Source organism: Oncorhynchus mykiss, chromosome 13 (assembly GCF_057628025.1).
Source record: "Oncorhynchus mykiss isolate SJ-2025 chromosome 13, ASM5762802v1, whole genome shotgun sequence".
Taxonomy (NCBI): Eukaryota; Metazoa; Chordata; class Actinopteri; order Salmoniformes; family Salmonidae; genus Oncorhynchus; species Oncorhynchus mykiss.
The window spans coordinates 83,170,051-83,187,277 of NC_143034.1; the positions used below are offsets into that span (position 1 = coordinate 83,170,051).

The window sequence follows — 17,227 nt, forward strand, 5'->3', positions numbered from 1 at the left end:
GACTGATGCTGTCTCCTCTCCTCAGGTATCCATAGTGACTGATGCTGTCTCCTCTCCTCAGGTATCCATAGTGACTGATGCTCTCTCCTCTCCTCAGGTATCCGTAGTGACTGATGCTGTCTCCTCTCCTCAGGTATCCATAGTGACTGATGCTGTCTCCTCTCCTCAGGTATCCGTACGTCTCTGCTGGAGTCAGAGGAACATGTGTGTCCCACCTGTAGCCAATCGAATGTCTCCCCTGACGCGCTCATAGCCAATAAGTTCCTGCGCCAGGTAAAACTCTCTCAGGCTCCGCCTGCTCAACCCTGGCCTTTATTTAGTGAGGTAACGTGTATGAAATGTTCCACAACATACAGGTGTCTTCAGAAAGCATTCAGACCCCTTGACTTTTTCCACATTTTGTTACGTTAGTCTTATTCTAAAGTTGATTAAATTGTTTTTTCCCCCTCATCAATCTACACCCACTACCCCCTAATGACATCCCAATACCCCATAAAGACATCACAATACCCCATAAAGACATCACACTACCCCATAAAGACATCACAATACCCCATAAAGACATCCCAATACCCCATAAAGACATCCCAATACCCCATAAAGACATCCCAGTACCCCATAAAGACATCCCAATACCCCATAAAGACATCACACTACCCCATAAAGACATCACAATACCCCATAAAGACATCCCAATACCCCATAAAGACATCCCAATACCCCATAAAGACATCCCAATACCCCATAAAGACATCCCAGTACCCCATAAAGACATCCCAGTACCCCATAAAGACATCCCAGTACCCCATAAAGACATCCCAATACCCCATAAAGACATCCCAATACCCCATAAAGACATCCCAATACCCCATAAAGACATCCCAATACCCCATAAAGACATCCCAATACCCCATAAAGACATCCCAATACCCCATAAAGACATCCCAGTACCCCATAAAGACATCCCAGTACCCCATAAAGACATCCCAATACCCCATAAAGACATCCCAATACCCCATAAAGACATCCCAATACCCCATAAAGACATCCCAATACCCCATAAAGACATCCCAATACCCCATAAAGACATCCCAGTACCCCATAAAGACATCCCAGTACCCCATAAAGACATCCCAGTACCCCATAAAGACATCCCAGTACCCCATAAAGACATCCCAATACCCCATAAAGACATCCCAATACCCCATAAAGACATCCCAATACCCCATAAAGACATCCCAATACCCCATAAAGACATCCCAATACCCCATAAAGACATCCCAATACCCCATAAAGACATCCCAATACCCCATAAAGACATCCCAATACCCCATAAAGACATCCCAATACCCCATAAAGACATCCCAATATCCTATAATGACATCACACTACCCCATAGTGACATCCCAATACCCCATAAAGACATCCCAATACCCCATAAAGACATCCCAATACCCCATAATGACATCACAATACCCCATAAAGACATCCCAATATCCTATAATGACATCACACTACCCCATAGTGACATCCCAATACCCCATAAAGACATCCCAATACCCCATAAAGACATCCCAATACCCCATAAAGACATCCCAGTACCCCATAAAGACATCCCAATACCCCATAAAGACATCCCAATACCCCATAATGACATCACAATACCCCATAAAGACATCCCAATATCCTATAATGACATCACACTACCCCATAGTGACATCCCAATACCCCATAAAGACATCCCAATACCCCATAAAGACATCCCAATACCCCATAAAGACATCCCAATACCCCATAAAGACATCCCAATACCCCATAAAGACATCCCAATACCCCATAATGACATCACAATACCCCATAAAGACATCCCAATATCCTATAATGACATCACACTACCCCATAGTGACATCCCAATACCCCATAAAGACATCCCAATACCCCATAAAGACATCCCAATACCCCATAATGACATCACAATACCCCATAAAGACATCCCAATATCCTATAATGACATCACACTACCCCATAGTGACATCCCAATACCCCATAAAGACATCCCAATACCCCATAAAGACATCCCAGTACCCCATAAAGACATCCCAATACCCCATAAAGACATCCCAATACCCCATAATGACATCACAATACCCCATAAAGACATCCCAATATCCTATAATGACATCACACTACCCCATAGTGACATCCCAATACCCCATAAAGACATCCCAATACCCCATAAAGACATCCCAATACCCCATAAAGACATCCCAATACCCCATAAAGACATCCCAATACCCCATAATGACATCCCAATACCCCATAAAGACATCCCAATACCCCATAAAGACATCCCAATACCCCATAAAGACATCCCAATACCCCATAATGACATCCCAATACCCCATAAAGACATCCCAATATCCTATAGTGACATCACACTACCCCATAGTGACATCACACTACCCCATAGTGACATCACAATACCCCATAGTGACATCACAATACCCCATAATGACATCACAATACCAAAGCTAAAACAGAAACAACACCGTTACATCAGTATTCAGACCCTTTACTCAGAACTTTGTTGAAGCACCTTTGGCAGCGATTACAGCCTCTAGTCTTCTTGGGTTTGACGCTACAAGCTTGGCACATCTGTATTTGGGGAGTTTCTCCCATTCTTCTCTGCAGATCCTCTCAAGCTCTGTCAGGTTGGATGGGGAGCGTTGCTGCACAGCTATTTTCAGGTCTCTCCAGAGATGTTCGATCGGGTTCAAGTCCGGGTTCTGGCTGGGCCACTCAAGGACATTCAGAGACTTGTTCCAAAGCCATTCTTGTGTCGTTGTCCTGTTGGAAGGTGAACCTTCGCCCCAGTCTGAGGTGCTGAGCGCTCTGAAGCAGGTTGTTATCAAGGATCTCTCTGTACTTTGCTCCGTTCATCTTTCCCGATCCTGACTAGTCTCCCTGCCGCTGAAAAAACATCCCCTCAGCATGATGCTGCCACCACCACCGTGCTTCACCGTAGAGATGGTGCCAGGTTTCCTCCTCGCTTGGCATTCAGGCCACAGAGTTCAATATTGGTTTCATCAGACCAGAGAATCTTGTCTGGCCACTCTACCATAAAGGCCTGATTGGTGGAGTGCTGCGGCCAGGGAACTGGGGGGGGGGGGGGGGGGGGGGGGGAGTCTTGGTGGTTCCAAACTTGTTCCATTTAAGAAGGATGGAGGCCACTGTGTTCTTGGGGACCTTCAATGCTGCAGAAATGTTTTGGTACCTTTCCCCACAGGTGGACTCCAATCAAGTTGTAAAAACATCTCAAGGATGATCAATGGAAACAGGATGCTCCTGAGCTCAATTTCAAGTCTCAAAGCAAAGTGTCAGAATAATTATGTAAATAAATAATAATAATTATTAGTTATTTCTGTTTTTTACTGGTAATACATTTGCTAACATTTCTAAAAACCTGTTTTCGCCTTGTCATTATGGGGTATTGTGATGTCATTATGGGGTATTGTGATGTCATTATGGGGTATTGTGATGTCATTATGGGGTATTGTGATGTCATTATGGGCTATGGTGATGTCATTATGGGGTATTGTGATGTCACTATGGGGTATTGTGATGTCATTATGGGGTATTGTGTGTAGGTTGAGGGAACTTTTTAAATACATTTTAGAATAAGGCTGGGGTCTGAATACTTTCCTACTGCACTGTATATTCTATACTATATACTGTTAAATGAAAATTAAATAAAACTAACATACTGTAGAAATATGTTGAATTCCTCTCCTCTCCCTCTCCCTCTCCCTCTCCCTCTCCATCTCCCTCTCCCTCTCCCTCTCCTCTCCTCTCTCAGGCGGTAAATAACTTTAAGAATGAGACCGGTTACACCAAACGCATGATGACGAGAGTAGCCCAGCCCCCCGTCGTCCCTACCCCTCCTCTTCAGCCTCAGTCCCGCCCTCAGTGCCCGCTCCAGCCTATCAGGAGCCAGCAGGACCCTCTTATGCCCCGCCCTCCAGCCTTAGACACGCCACCATTGGCTCAGCAGCAGGTTGGCCCGCCCCTCAGGTAAGATAAATGTAGTTGTCACTAGTGTCAAATGCTCAATAACCAACCAGGTGTCTGGGGGACATTTTCCTCACATATCTAAGTGTGTTATTTTCACCATAGAGTCGGGAACCATAATAACTCCTCCCACATGGCTGCTGGCTCCTCCTATAACACAACAGGCCCCTCCTCCCAGCACCCAACCAATCACAACAACACGCTTATGCTAAAGTAAGATTCTCTCTTAAACTTGCCCTTTCTTTCTCTCTCTCTCCTCTCTCTCTCTCTCTCTCTCTGTCTCTCTCTGTCTCTCTCTGTCTCTCTCTGCTCTCTCTGTCTCTCTCTGTCTCTCTCTCTCTGTCTCTGTCTCTCTCTGTCTCTCTCTGTCTCTCTCTGTCTCTCTCTGTCTCTCTCTGTCTGTCTGTCTGTCTGTCTGTCTGTCTGTCTGTCTGTGTCTGTGTCTGTCTGTGTCTGTCTGTGTGTGTCTGTGTGTGTCTGTGTGTGTCTGTGTGTGTCTGTGTGTGTCTGTGTGTGTCTGTGTGTGTCTGTGTGTGTCTCTCTGTCTCTGTCTCTCTGTCTCTGTCTCTCTGTCTCTGTCTCTCTGTCTCTGTCTCTCTGTCTCTGTCTCTCTGTCTCTGTCTCTCTGTCTCTGTCTCTCTGTCTCTGTCTCTGTCTCTCTGTCTCTGTCTCTGTCTCTCTGTCTCTGTCTCTCTCTGTCTCTGTCTCTGTCTCTCTCTCTCTCCCCCTCTCATAGACACAGCCAGTGAACAGAGGTGTCTGTCAGGTTGAGGTTAAGTAACGATGATACATGTCTGTTTTTCCAGAGAGCCAGAGAGTGGAGGAGTTCAGTCTGTGGTGGTCTCAGCCGACCCCCCTCTAGCCACTGCCCCCATGACCAAGGTGAACACACACACACACACCCCACACACACACCTTCCAAATAGATCAGGTGTGTATTATCAGACATTACATTGTTGTTGCTACCAGAGTGTCTGTGTGTTGTTGTCTATAGGAATACCATGTTCCAGTGATGAGCCAACCCCAGTCTGACAGTCACTCCCTGCAGAGGACAGGTAACCCCCCACTACCCCCCCCCCACTACCCCCCCCTACCCCTACCCCAACCCCCCCCACTACCCCAACCCCAGTCTGACAGTCACTCCCTGCAGAGGACAGGTAACCCCCCCCACTACCCCACCCCCCCCACTCTAACCCCTCCCCCTACCCCTACCCCAACCCCCCCACTACCCCAACCCCAGTCTGACAGTCACTCCCTGCAGAGGACAGGTAACCCCCCCTCCACTACCCCCCACCCCTCAGAGACCTTCTCCTCCAACTCACACTGTAGTATTTAATGGTGCTGTTGTCCTCCTAAAACAGGTCCTCCTCCCCCCAGTACCCCCCTCCACTACCCCCCCCCCCCCCTACTCACACTGTAGTATTTAATGGTGCTGTTGTCCTCCTAAACAGGTCTCCTCCCAGACTTTCTGAAGGACCAGCCCATTGGGACAGGTACAGGTGTGTGTGTTTATCTCTCTCTGTGTGTTTACTGACTGGCTAGTGATCTTTTGCCTAATGTTATGAAGTTTTAACATTTGACTCACCTGACTAGTCATGTCACGTCCTGTTCTGTCTCTCTCTCTCTCTCTCCAGCCCCTCCGGTCGTGGCAGGAACCATAGCGACCGCGCCCCTCCCTCCCAGCCTCCGCCCACCAACGTGCCACCCCCTTCTCTACAACCCTCCCTCCATTTTCTCCTCTCCTCTTCCCCATCCCCCAGGTGTCATACCCCCCCCACTACCCCCCTCCCCACTTCCCCCCGGGGCAACAGCCCCCTCCAGCTACTCCCTGCCCCCTCCTGGATACCCCCCTACCCAGGAGTCACCAACCCCCCCTGGGCGCCCCCAACACCCAGCCCCCCCTCGCCGGGAAGCCAATCCCCTCCTCTTCCTTCCTGTCCAAGGATGAGTTCTACAGACAACAGAAGAGGCTGAAGGATAAGTGAGTAGACTGACTGTCATCTCTGACTGTCATTCTGACTGTTGTTCTGATGGACTGACTGTCGTTCTGACTGTCATTCTGACTGTTGTTTGCTGAGACTGACCGTCATTCTGACTGTCATTCTGACTGTTGTTCTGATGGACTGACCGTCATTCTGACTGTCATTCTGACTGTCATTCTGACTGTTGTTCTGATGGACTGACTGTCCGTTCTGACTGTCATTCTGACTGTTGTTCTGATGGACTGACCGTCATTCTGACTGTCATTCTGACTGTTGTTCTGATGGACTGACTGTCATTCTGACTGTTGTTCTGATGGACTGACTGTCATTCTGACTGTTGTTCTGAGGGACTGACTGTCGTTCTGACTGTCATTCTGACTGTTGTTCTGATGGACTGACCGTCATTCTGACAGTTGTTCTGATAGACTGACTGTTGTTCTGATAGACTGACTGTTGTTCTGATAGACTGACTGTTGTTCTGATAGACTGACTGTTGTTCTGATAGACTGACTGTCGTTCTGACTGTTGTTCTGGTGACTGACTGTCATTCTGATTGTTGTTCTGATAGACTGACTGTCATTCTGACTTTTGTTCTGATAGACTGACTGTTGTTCTGATAGACTGACTGTTGTTCTGATAGACTGACTGTTGTTCTGATACTGACTGTTGTTCTGATGGACTGACTGTTGTTCTGATGGACTGACTGTTGTTCTGATGGTCTGACTGTTGTTCTGATAGACTGACTGTTGTTCTGATAGACTGACTGTCATTCAGATGGACTGACTGTCATTCTGACTGTTGTTCTGATAGACTGACTGTCATTCTGACTGTTGTTCTGGTGGACTGACTTTCATTCTGACTGTTGTTCTGATAGACTGACTGTCATTTCTGACTTTTGTTCTGATAGACTGACTGTTGTTCTGATAGACTGACTGTTGTTCTGATGGACTGACTGTTGTTTCTGATGGACTGACTGTTGTTCTGATGGACTGACTGTTGTTCTGATGGTCTGACTGTTGTTCTGATAGACTGACTGTTGTTCTGATAGACTGACTGTCATTCAGATGGACTGACTGTCATTCTGACTGTTGTTCTGATAGACTGACTGTCATTCTGATGGACTGACTGTCATTCTGACTGTCATTCTGACTGTTGTTCTGATAGACTGACTGTTGTTCTGATAGACTGACTGTTGTTCTGATGGACTGAATGTCATTCTGACTGTTGTTCTGATGGACTGACTGTCATTCTGACTGTTGTTCTGATAGACTGACTGTTGTTCTGATGGACTGACTGTCATTCTGACTGTTGTTCTGATGGACTGACTGTTGTTCTGATGGACTGACTGTCATTCTGACTGTTGTTCTGATGGACTGACTGTCATTCTAACTGTTGTTCTGATGGACTGACTGTCATCTTGACTGTTGTTCTGATGGACTGACTGTCAGTCTGACTGTTGTTCTGATAAACTGACTGTTGTTCTGATGGACTGACTGTCATTCAGACTGTTGGTCTAATGGACCGACTATCATTCTGACTGTTGTTCTGATGGACTGACTGTTGTTCTGATAGACTGACTGTCATTCTGACTGTTGTTCTGATGGACAGACTGTCATTCTGACTGTTGTTCTGATAAACTGACTGTCATTCCGACTGTTGTTCTGATGGACTGACTGTCATTCTGACGGACTGACTGTCATTCTAACTGTTGTTCTGATAGAATGACTGTCATTCTGATGGACTGACTGTCATTATGACTGTTGTTCTGATAGAATGACTGTCATTCTGATGGACTGACTGTCATTATGACTGTTGTTCTGATAGACTGTTCTGATGGACTTACTGTCATTCTGACTGTTGTTCTGATGGACTGACTGTCATTCTGATGGACTGACTGTCATTCTGACTGTTGACTAGGTAGACTTCCTCTGTTCTGATGGACTGACTGTCATTCTGACTGTCGTTCTGATGAAGTGACTGTCATTCTGACTGTTGAGTGGGTAGTCTTCCTATGTTCTGATGGACTGACTGATCTGTCAGGTCAGGACTGTCTCATTCTGACTGTTGTTCTGATGGACTGACTGTTATTCTGACTGTCGTTCTGATGGACTGACTGAGGAGTTGATCTGTCAGGTCAGGGCTGTCTCATTCTGACTGTCATTCTGATGGACTGACTGAGGAGTTGAGTTTTGACACCTGTGTGTGATGTCATTCTTCTCTGCTAATATGTATTGTGTGAGCGACTGGGTCTCGTGCCCGCGTGCTGCTCTGACTGTTAGCCCACTGAACTAAAGTCTCAGGCCAAGTCTGTTTCGATCCGCCTCTTAGTTTATCATTTAAACTACGATGGAAAACCTTGTTGAACTTTTTGCTGTATTGCTTTTCTCGTCTTACTTCTACCATTGTCCAAATATCTTCCTCTTCCTCCTCCTGTCGTCCCCCAGCTCCGACTGTCGCTACGGTAACCGGGAAAAGTCCAAGCTGGATGAGTTCACCAACGACTTTGCCAAGGAGCTGCTGGAGTACAGAAAGATCCAGAAGGAGAGGAGACGCTCTTATTCCAGGTAGAGTACAGAAAGATCCAGAAGGAGAGGAGACGCTCTTATTCCAGGTAGAGTACAGAAAGATCCAGAAGGAGAGACGACGCTCTTATTCCAGGTATAATACTCATATAATACAGAAGGAGAGGAGACTCTTATTCCAGGTATAATACTCATATAATACAGGAGAGGAGACTCTCTTATTCCAGGTATAATACTCATATAATACAGAAGGAGAGGAGACTCTTATTCCAGGTATAATACTCATATAATACAGGAGAGGAGACTCTCTTATTCCAGGTATAATACTCATATAATACAGAAGGAGAGGAGACCCTCTTATTCCAGGTATAATACTCATATAATACAGGAGAGGAGACTCTTATTCCAGGTATAATACTCATATAATACAGGAGAGGAGACTCTTATTCCATGTATAATACTCATATAATACAGGAGAGGAGACTCTTATTCCAGGTATAATACTCATATAATACAGGAGAGGAGAATCTCTTATTCCAGGTATAATACTCATATAATACAGGAGGAGAGGAGAATCTCTTATTCCAGGTATAATACTCATATAATACAGGAGGAGAGGAGACTCTTATTCCAGGTATAATACTCATATAATACAGAAGGAGAGGAGAATCTTATTCCAGGTATAATACTCATATAATACAGGAGGAGAGGAGACTCTTATTCCAGGTATAATACTCATATAATACAGAAGGAGAGAAGAATCTTATTCCAGGTATAATACTCATATAATACAGAAGGAGAGACAACGCTCTTATTCCAGGTATAATGCTCAAATAATACAGAAGGAGAGGAGACTCTCTTATTCCAGGTATAATACAGAACGATACAGAAGGAGAGACAACGCTCTTATTCCAGGTATAATACTCATATAATACAGAAGGAGAGGAGACCCTCTTATTCCAGGTATAATACTCAAATAATACAGAAGGAGAGGAGACTCTCTTATTCCAGGTATAATACAGAACGATACAGAAGGAGAGGAGACCCTCTTATTCCATGTATAATGCTCAAATAATACAGAAGGAGAGGAGACTCTCTTATTCCAGGTATAATACAGAACGATACAGAAGGAGAGGAGACTCTCTTATTCCAGGTATAATACTCATATAATACAGGAGAGGAGACTCTCTTATTCCAGGTATAATACTCATATAATACAGAAGGACAGGAGACTCTCTTATTCCAGGTATAATACAGAATGATCCAGAAGGAGAGACAACGCTCTTATTCCAGGTATAATACTCATATAATACAGAAGGAGAGGAGACTCTTATTCCAGGTATAATACAGAACGATACAGAATTAGAGGAGACTCTCTTATTCCAGGTATAATACTCATATAATACAGAAGGAGAGGAGACTCTCTTATTCCAGGTATAATACAGAAGGAGAGGAGACTCTTATTCCAGGTATAATACTCATATAATACAGGAGAGGAGACTCTCTTATTCCAGTTATAATACTCATATAATACAGAAGGAGAGGAGACTCTTATTCCAGGTATAATACTCATATAATACAGGAGAGGAGACTCTCTTATTCCAGGTATAATACTCATATAATACAGAAGGAGAGGAGACCCTCTTATTCCAGGTATAATACTCATATAATACAGGAGAGGAGACTCTTATTCCAGGTATAATACTCATATAATACAGGAGAGGAGACTCTCTTATTCCAGGTATAATACTCATATAATACAGGAGGAGAGGAGAATCTCTTATTCCAGGTATAATACTCATATAATACAGAAGGAGAGGAGAATCTTATTCCAGGTATAATTCTCATATAGTACAGGAGGAGAGGAGACTCTTATTCCAGGTATAATACTCATATAATACAGAAGGAGAGGAGAATCTTATTCCAGGTATAATACTCATATAATACAGAAGGAGAGACAACGCTCTTATTCCAGGTATAATGCTCAAATAATACAGAAGGAGAGGAGACTCTCTTATTCCAGGTATAATACAGAACGATACAGAAGGAGAGACAACGCTCTTATTCCAGGTATAATACTCATATAATACAGAAGGAGAGGAGACCCTCTTATTCCAGGTATAATACTCAAATAATACAGAAGGAGAGGAGACTCTCTTATTCCAGGTATAATACAGAACGATACAGAAGGAGAGGAGACCCTCTTATTCCATGTATAATGCTCAAATAATACAGAAGGAGAGGAGACTCTCTTATTCCAGGTATAATACAGAACGATACAGAAGGAGAGGAGACTCTCTTATTCCAGGTATAATACTCACATAATACAGAAGGAGAGGAGACTCTCTTATTCCAGGTATAATACTCATATAATACAGGAGAGGAGACTCTCTTATTCCAGGTATAATACTCATATAATACAGAAGGACAGGAGACTCTCTTATTCCAGGTATAATACAGAATGATCCAGAAGGAGAGACAACGCTCTTATTCCAGGTATAATACTCATATAATACAGAAGGAGAGGAGACTCTTATTCCAGGTATAATACAGAACGATACAGAATTAGAGGAGACTCTCTTATTCCAGGTATAATACTCATATAATACAGAAGGAGAGGAGACTCTCTTATTCCAGGTATAATACAGAAGGAGAGGAGACTCTTATTCCAGGTATAATACTCATATAATACAGAAGGAGAGGAGACTCTCTTATTCCAGGTATAATACAGAACGATACAGAAGGAGAGGAGACTCTTATTCCAGGTATAATACTCATATAATACAGAAGGAGAGGAGACTCTCTTATTCCAGGTATAATACTCGTATAATACAGAAGGAGAGGAGACTCTCTTATTCCAGGTATAATACTCATATAATACAGAAGGAGAGGAGACTCTTATTCCAGGTATAATACTCATATAATACAGAAGGAGAGGAGACTCTTATTCCAGGTATAATACTCATATAATACAGAAGGAGAGGAGACTCTCTTATTCCAGGTATAATACTCATATAATACAGGAGAGGAGACCCTCTTATTCCAGGTATAATACTCATATAATACAGAAGGAGAGGAGACTCTCTTATTCCAGGTATAATACTCATATAATACAGGAGAGGAGACCCTCTTATTCCAGGTATAATACTCATATAATACAGAAGGAGAGGAGACTCTCTTATTCCAGGTATAATACTCATATAATACAGAAGGAGAGGAGACCCTCTTATTCCAGGTATAATACTCATATAATACAGGAGAGGAGACTCTCTTATTCCAGGTATAATACTCATATAATACAGAAGGAGAGGAGACTCTTATTCCAGGTATAATACTCATATAATACAGAAGGAGAGGAGACTCTCTTACTCCAGGTATAATACTCGTATAATACCCATGCAATATTCACATAGTACTAATAACTGTAATACAATACTCCTACAATACTCGTATAATAGTATTCTAAACCTGCGTAGTAGTATTCTATACTTGCAAAATAGTATTCTTTACTCATATAATGCTATTCTATACTACTAACACTTAATCTCTCCCCCATCTCTCTGTCTGTCTCTCTCTCTCTCTCTCTTTCTCTCTCTCTCTCTCTCTCTCTCTCTCTCTCTCTCTGTCTCTCTGTCTCTGTCTCTCTCTCTGTCTCCAGGTCTAGGTCGTCCTACAGTAGCTCATCCTACTCCAAATCCCGTTCCCGTTCTCGTTCGTACTCCCGTTCCTCCAGTCGTTCCAGATCCCGTTCCAGATCCCGTTCCAGATCCCGTTCCAGGTCTTACTCCCGCTCCTCTCCGTACTCCCGCCGCCACGGACGACCTCGCGGCTACCGCTCCCGTTCCCGTGGCTACCGCCGATCACGCTCGCCGCCGCCTTTCAGGGACGGTGGAGGGGCGGGACGGGGGAGAGGACGGGGACGAGGTTACCGGTCGCGCTCTAGATCACCTGGCCAAGGGGGGTACCGGACCCACACTCCTCCACCCCCAAGCTCCCGGAAGCCTGCCGCTGCTGGAGCGCCACCGGAGGGTGAGAGGAAGTACCCGGGCCGGACCCGGGAGAGGGATTGGGAGCCGGCGGTGTACGAACGGGGTCCAGAGCACAAAGACCCGTACGAGAGGGAGAGGTACCGGGAGTGGGAGAAGGAGTACAGAGAATGGTATGAGAAATACTTCAAAAACTACAACTCCCACAACCCTCCTCCCAATAACCCCCCCGCCTACAGGGGCCGACCCCCCCTTGGTTTCGCCCCCGCCCCTGTGGCACCCCCAGCCGGACGAGACAGAGACCCCTACAACCCTCCTCCGCCCTCGGACTTCTACCCTTCCCCCCGACACCGCCTGGACCGTGGATCCTCCCCCTTCAGTCGAGGGAGGAGGCGAGGTGAGGGCTTTCCCCCTCCCCCCTCACACCCCTCCCCCAGGGGCAGGAACCAGCCAATGACTTACCAGGAGAAGTGTGCTGAGCAGTTTGGAACTCTGCCGCTGTCCCGGTCAGCAAATCAGGATCATCAGACGCCACTGAAGGTCGCAAAGGGTGACAGAGATCCGTCGTCGAGCGTCGCCTCTCCCGCGGTCACTGTGACCTCCGACCTGAAAGAGCAGAAGCACAGGAAGAGGAAGAAGAGGAAGACTGAGCATGGGGGAGGGGAGTCCTTCAGTGCTTCTGACTCTACAGACGACGCTCGGAAAGAAGAGAAGGAGGAGAAGAAGAAGAAGAGAACCGGGAGTACTCCCGTTGGTTCGTCAAGCCATGACGACTCCACCCCAGTACGGGACGAGCCAATAGACAGCGACGCCTCAGACTCAGTCCCGGACAAAGCTGATAGGTGGACCAGGGACAGTAAGGAGGAGGAAGTGAGGAGAAAGAGTGACAGAGTTTATAAACGCGGACCGGACTCCAGCGTAGCGAGGAAAGACTCATCGTCCAAGAGCTGGAAGACCGTTAGAGAGACAGACCGGGATCAGACCGGTACAGCCCGGGATCAGACCGGTACAGCCGGTTTAGCCTACCAGAAGACTTCTCTAACAGAACCGTCAGCCAAACGGGTCAAAGATGAATCTATTCCCTTCCAACCAGACTCTTGCACCTCCCTCCAGAGAGAGATGGAACTCCAACACCCTGCGCCCCTAGCATCAGCTCCCAAACTACCTCCTCCTAAACCCCACGCAGACCAGCTTGACACAGTCAGAATCAACCCAGACCCATTCAAACCGGTTAGAACCGACCCAGACCAGTTTAAACCTGTCAGAACCGACCCAGACCAGTTTAAACCTGTCAGAACTGACCCAAACCAGTTTAAACCTGTCAGAACTGACCCAGACCAGTTTAAACCTGTCAGAACCGACCCAGACCAGTTTAAACCTGTCAGAACCGACTCAGACCAGTTCAACACAGTTAGAACCGACCCAGACCAGTTTAAACCGGTTAGAACCGACCCGGATCAGTTTAAACCGTTCAGATCCGACCTGGACCATTCCAGACCAGCCAAGGAGGAGCAGAGAGGGAAGAGAGATCCAGGGTTTCGGCAGGACAGGGGCTCAGGGAGAGAGGACAAGCCCAGGAGAGAGGCTGACATCAGGGTGGGTAGAGAACAGGAGAGAGACCCTGGCAAAGCTCCAGACACCAAGTCTGAGAAGAGGAGGAGGAGGAAGGAGGAGGAGGAGGAGGAGAAGAGGAAGACGAGAAAGGAGGAGAGGAGTATGTCTGATAAGGAGATGGAGGTGCCCCGAATCAAATCACCCGGAGTGGAGCTCACCGAGACCGTAAAACCCTGCAACCTCAAACGTGACGTCGAGGAGGAGAGGGAGAGGGCTTCCGTAAGGCCTCCGATGGAGAGCGGGACGAAAGGAGGAGAACCTCAGAGGAAGATTAAGACCAACAGAGAAGAAGGGAGGAGGGCCGGCAAGCTTGCGGGCGTGGCCGGAACAGAGGCAGCCAATCAGAGCAGCTATATAAAGGGAAGCGTGGAGAGGAGCAAAGCCAAGAGGAACCGTAAGGTCCTAGTGTCCGATGGTCCGGGAACCACCGTGGACTACACCAGGTGAGACTGGCTGTGTGGAAAACTGATTATTTCCTCTAGTAGTAACGAGTGGAAACCTGAGTGGGTTGACAGGAAGTCTCTCTGGGATAACAGGAAGTCTCTCTGGGATAACAGGGTCAATGTCAAGTCATAACACATGATTACAGTCCTACCCAATCCCCCAGGGGGCAGTAGTCCTGTGAGGAGGAGGAGGAGGAGGAGGTGTCTATATTAACTATGTGTTGTTGTGTATTACATCACCAGTCCCCCAGGGGGCAGTAGTCCTGTGAGGAGGAGGAGGAGGAGGAGGTGTCTATATTAACTATGTGTTGTTGTGTATTACACCACCAGTCCCCCAGGGGGCAGTAGTCCTGTGAGGAGGAGGAGGAGGAGGAGGAGGAGGAGGTGTCTATATTAACTATGTGTTGTTGTGTATTACACCACCAGTCCCCCAGGGGGCAGTAGTCCTGTGAGGAGGAGGAGGAGGAGGAGGAGGAGGAGGAGGAGGTGTCTATATTAACTATGTGTTGTTGTGTATTACACCACCAGTCCCCCAGGGGGCAGTAGTCCTGTGAGGAGGAGGAGGAGGTGTCTATATTAACTATGTGTTGTTGTGTATTACACCACCAGTCCCCCAGGGGGCAGTAGTCCTGTGAGGAGGAGGAGGAGGAGGAGGAGGAGGAGGAGGTGTCTATATTAACTATGTGTTGTTGTGTATTACACCACCAGTCCCCCAGGGGGCAGTAGTCCTGTGAGGAGGAGGAGGAGGAGGAGGTGGTGTCTATATTAACTATGTGTTGTTGTGTATTACACCACCAGTCCCCCAGGGGGCAGTAGTCCTGTGAGGAGGAGGAGGAGGAGGAGGAGGAGGTGTCTATATTAACTATGTGTTGTTGTGTATTACACCACCAGTCCCCCAGGGGGCAGTAGTCCTGTGAGGAGGAGGAGGAGGAGGAGGTGTCTATATTAACTATGTGTTGTTGTGTATTACACCACCAGTCCCCCAGGGGGCAGTAGTCCTGTGTGGAGGAGGAGGAGGAGGAGGAGGAGGTGTCTATATTAACTATGTGTTGTTGTGTATTACACCACCAGTCCCCCAGGGGGCAGTAGTCCTGTGTGGAGGAGGAGGAGGAGGAGGAGGTGCCTATATTAACTATGTGTTGTTGTGTATTACACCACCAGTCCCCCAGGGGGCAGTAGTCCTGTGAGGAGGAGGAGGAGGAGGAGGAGGTGTCTATATTAACTATGTGTTGTTGTGTATTACACCACCAGTCCTCCAGGGGGCAGTAGTCCTGTGAGGAGGAGGAGGAGGTGTCTATATTAACTATGTGTTGTTGTGTATTACACCACCAGTCCTCCAGGGGGCAGTAGTCCTGTGAGGAGGAGGAGGAGGAGGAGGAGGAGGTGTCTATATTAACTATGTGTTGTTGTGTATTACATCACCAGTCCCCCAGGGGGCAGTAGTCCTGTGAGGAGGAGGAGGAGGAGGAGGAGGAGGAGGTGTCTATATTAACTATGTGTTGTTGTGTATTACACCACCAGTCCTCCAGGGGGCAGTAGTCCTGTGAGGAGGAGGAGGAGGTGTCTATATTAACTATGTGTTGTTGTGTATTACACCACCAGTCCCCCAGGGGGCAGTAGTCCTGTGTGGAGGAGGAGGAGGAGGAGGAGGAGGAGGTGTCTATATTAACTATGTGTTGTTGTGTATTACATCACCAGTCCCCCAGGGGGCAGTAGTCCTGTGAGGAGGAGGAGGAGGAGGAGGAGGAGGAGGTGTCTATATTAACTATGTGTTGTTGTGTATTACACCACCAGTCCCCCAGGGGGCAGTAGTCCTGTGAGGAGGAGGAGGAGGAGGTGGAGGAGGAGGTGTCTATATTAACTATGTGTTGTTGTGTATTACATCACCAGTCCCCCAGGGGGCAGTAGTCCTGTGAGGAGGAGGAGGAGGAGGAGGTGTCTATATTAACTATGTGTTGTTGTGTATTACACCACCAGTCCCCCAGGGGGCAGTAGTCCTGTGAGGAGGAGGAGGAGGAGGAGGAGGAGGTGTCTATATTAACTATGTGTTGTTGTGTATTACACCACCAGTCCCCCAGGGGGCAGTAGTCCTGTGAGGAGGAGGAGGAGGAGGAGGAGGTGTCTATATTAACTATGTGTTGTTGTGTATTACACCACCAGTCCCCCAGGGGGCAGTAGTCCTGTGAGGATGAGGAGGAGGAGGAGGAGGAGGAGGAGGTGTCTATATTAACTATGTGTTGTTGTGTATTACATCACCAGTCCCCCAGGGGGCAGTAGTCCTGTGAGGAGGAGGAGGAGGAGGAGGAGGTGTCTCTATTAACTATGTGTTGTTGTGTATTACATCACCAGTCCCCCAGGGGGCAGTAGTCCTGTGAGGAGGAGGAGGAGGAGGAGGAGGAGGAGGTGTCTCTATTAACTATGTGTTGTTGTGTATTACATCACCAGTCCCCCAGGGGGCAGTAGTCCTGTGAGGAGGAGGAGGAGGAGGAGGAGGTGTCTATATTAACTATGTGTTGTTGTGTATTACACCACCAGTCCCCCAGGGGGCAGTAGTCCTGTGTGGAGGAGGAGGAGGAGGAGGAGGAGGTGTCTATATTAACTATGTGTTGTTG

The 17,227-nt window shown here is 47.0% G+C and overlaps 1 protein-coding gene across 1 annotated transcript in view; it reads left to right on the top strand.

Annotated features, from left to right (window-relative positions):
- rbbp6 (retinoblastoma binding protein 6) overlaps nt 1-17,227 on the top strand; it is a 58,882-nt gene that overhangs the window by 35,416 nt on the left and 6,239 nt on the right. Inside the window, exons 9-18 of the mRNA XM_090194380.1 lie at nt 170-273; nt 3,857-4,071; nt 4,174-4,281; nt 4,875-4,950; nt 5,063-5,123; nt 5,430-5,444; nt 5,520-5,569; nt 5,730-6,049; nt 8,495-8,614; nt 12,231-14,615. Of these exons, the coding sequence (XP_090050506.1) occupies nt 170-273; nt 3,857-4,071; nt 4,174-4,281; nt 4,875-4,950; nt 5,063-5,123; nt 5,430-5,444; nt 5,520-5,569; nt 5,730-6,049; nt 8,495-8,614; nt 12,231-14,615 (3,454 nt within the window). The remainder of the gene's footprint in view (nt 1-169; nt 274-3,856; nt 4,072-4,173; nt 4,282-4,874; nt 4,951-5,062; nt 5,124-5,429; nt 5,445-5,519; nt 5,570-5,729; nt 6,050-8,494; nt 8,615-12,230; nt 14,616-17,227) is intronic.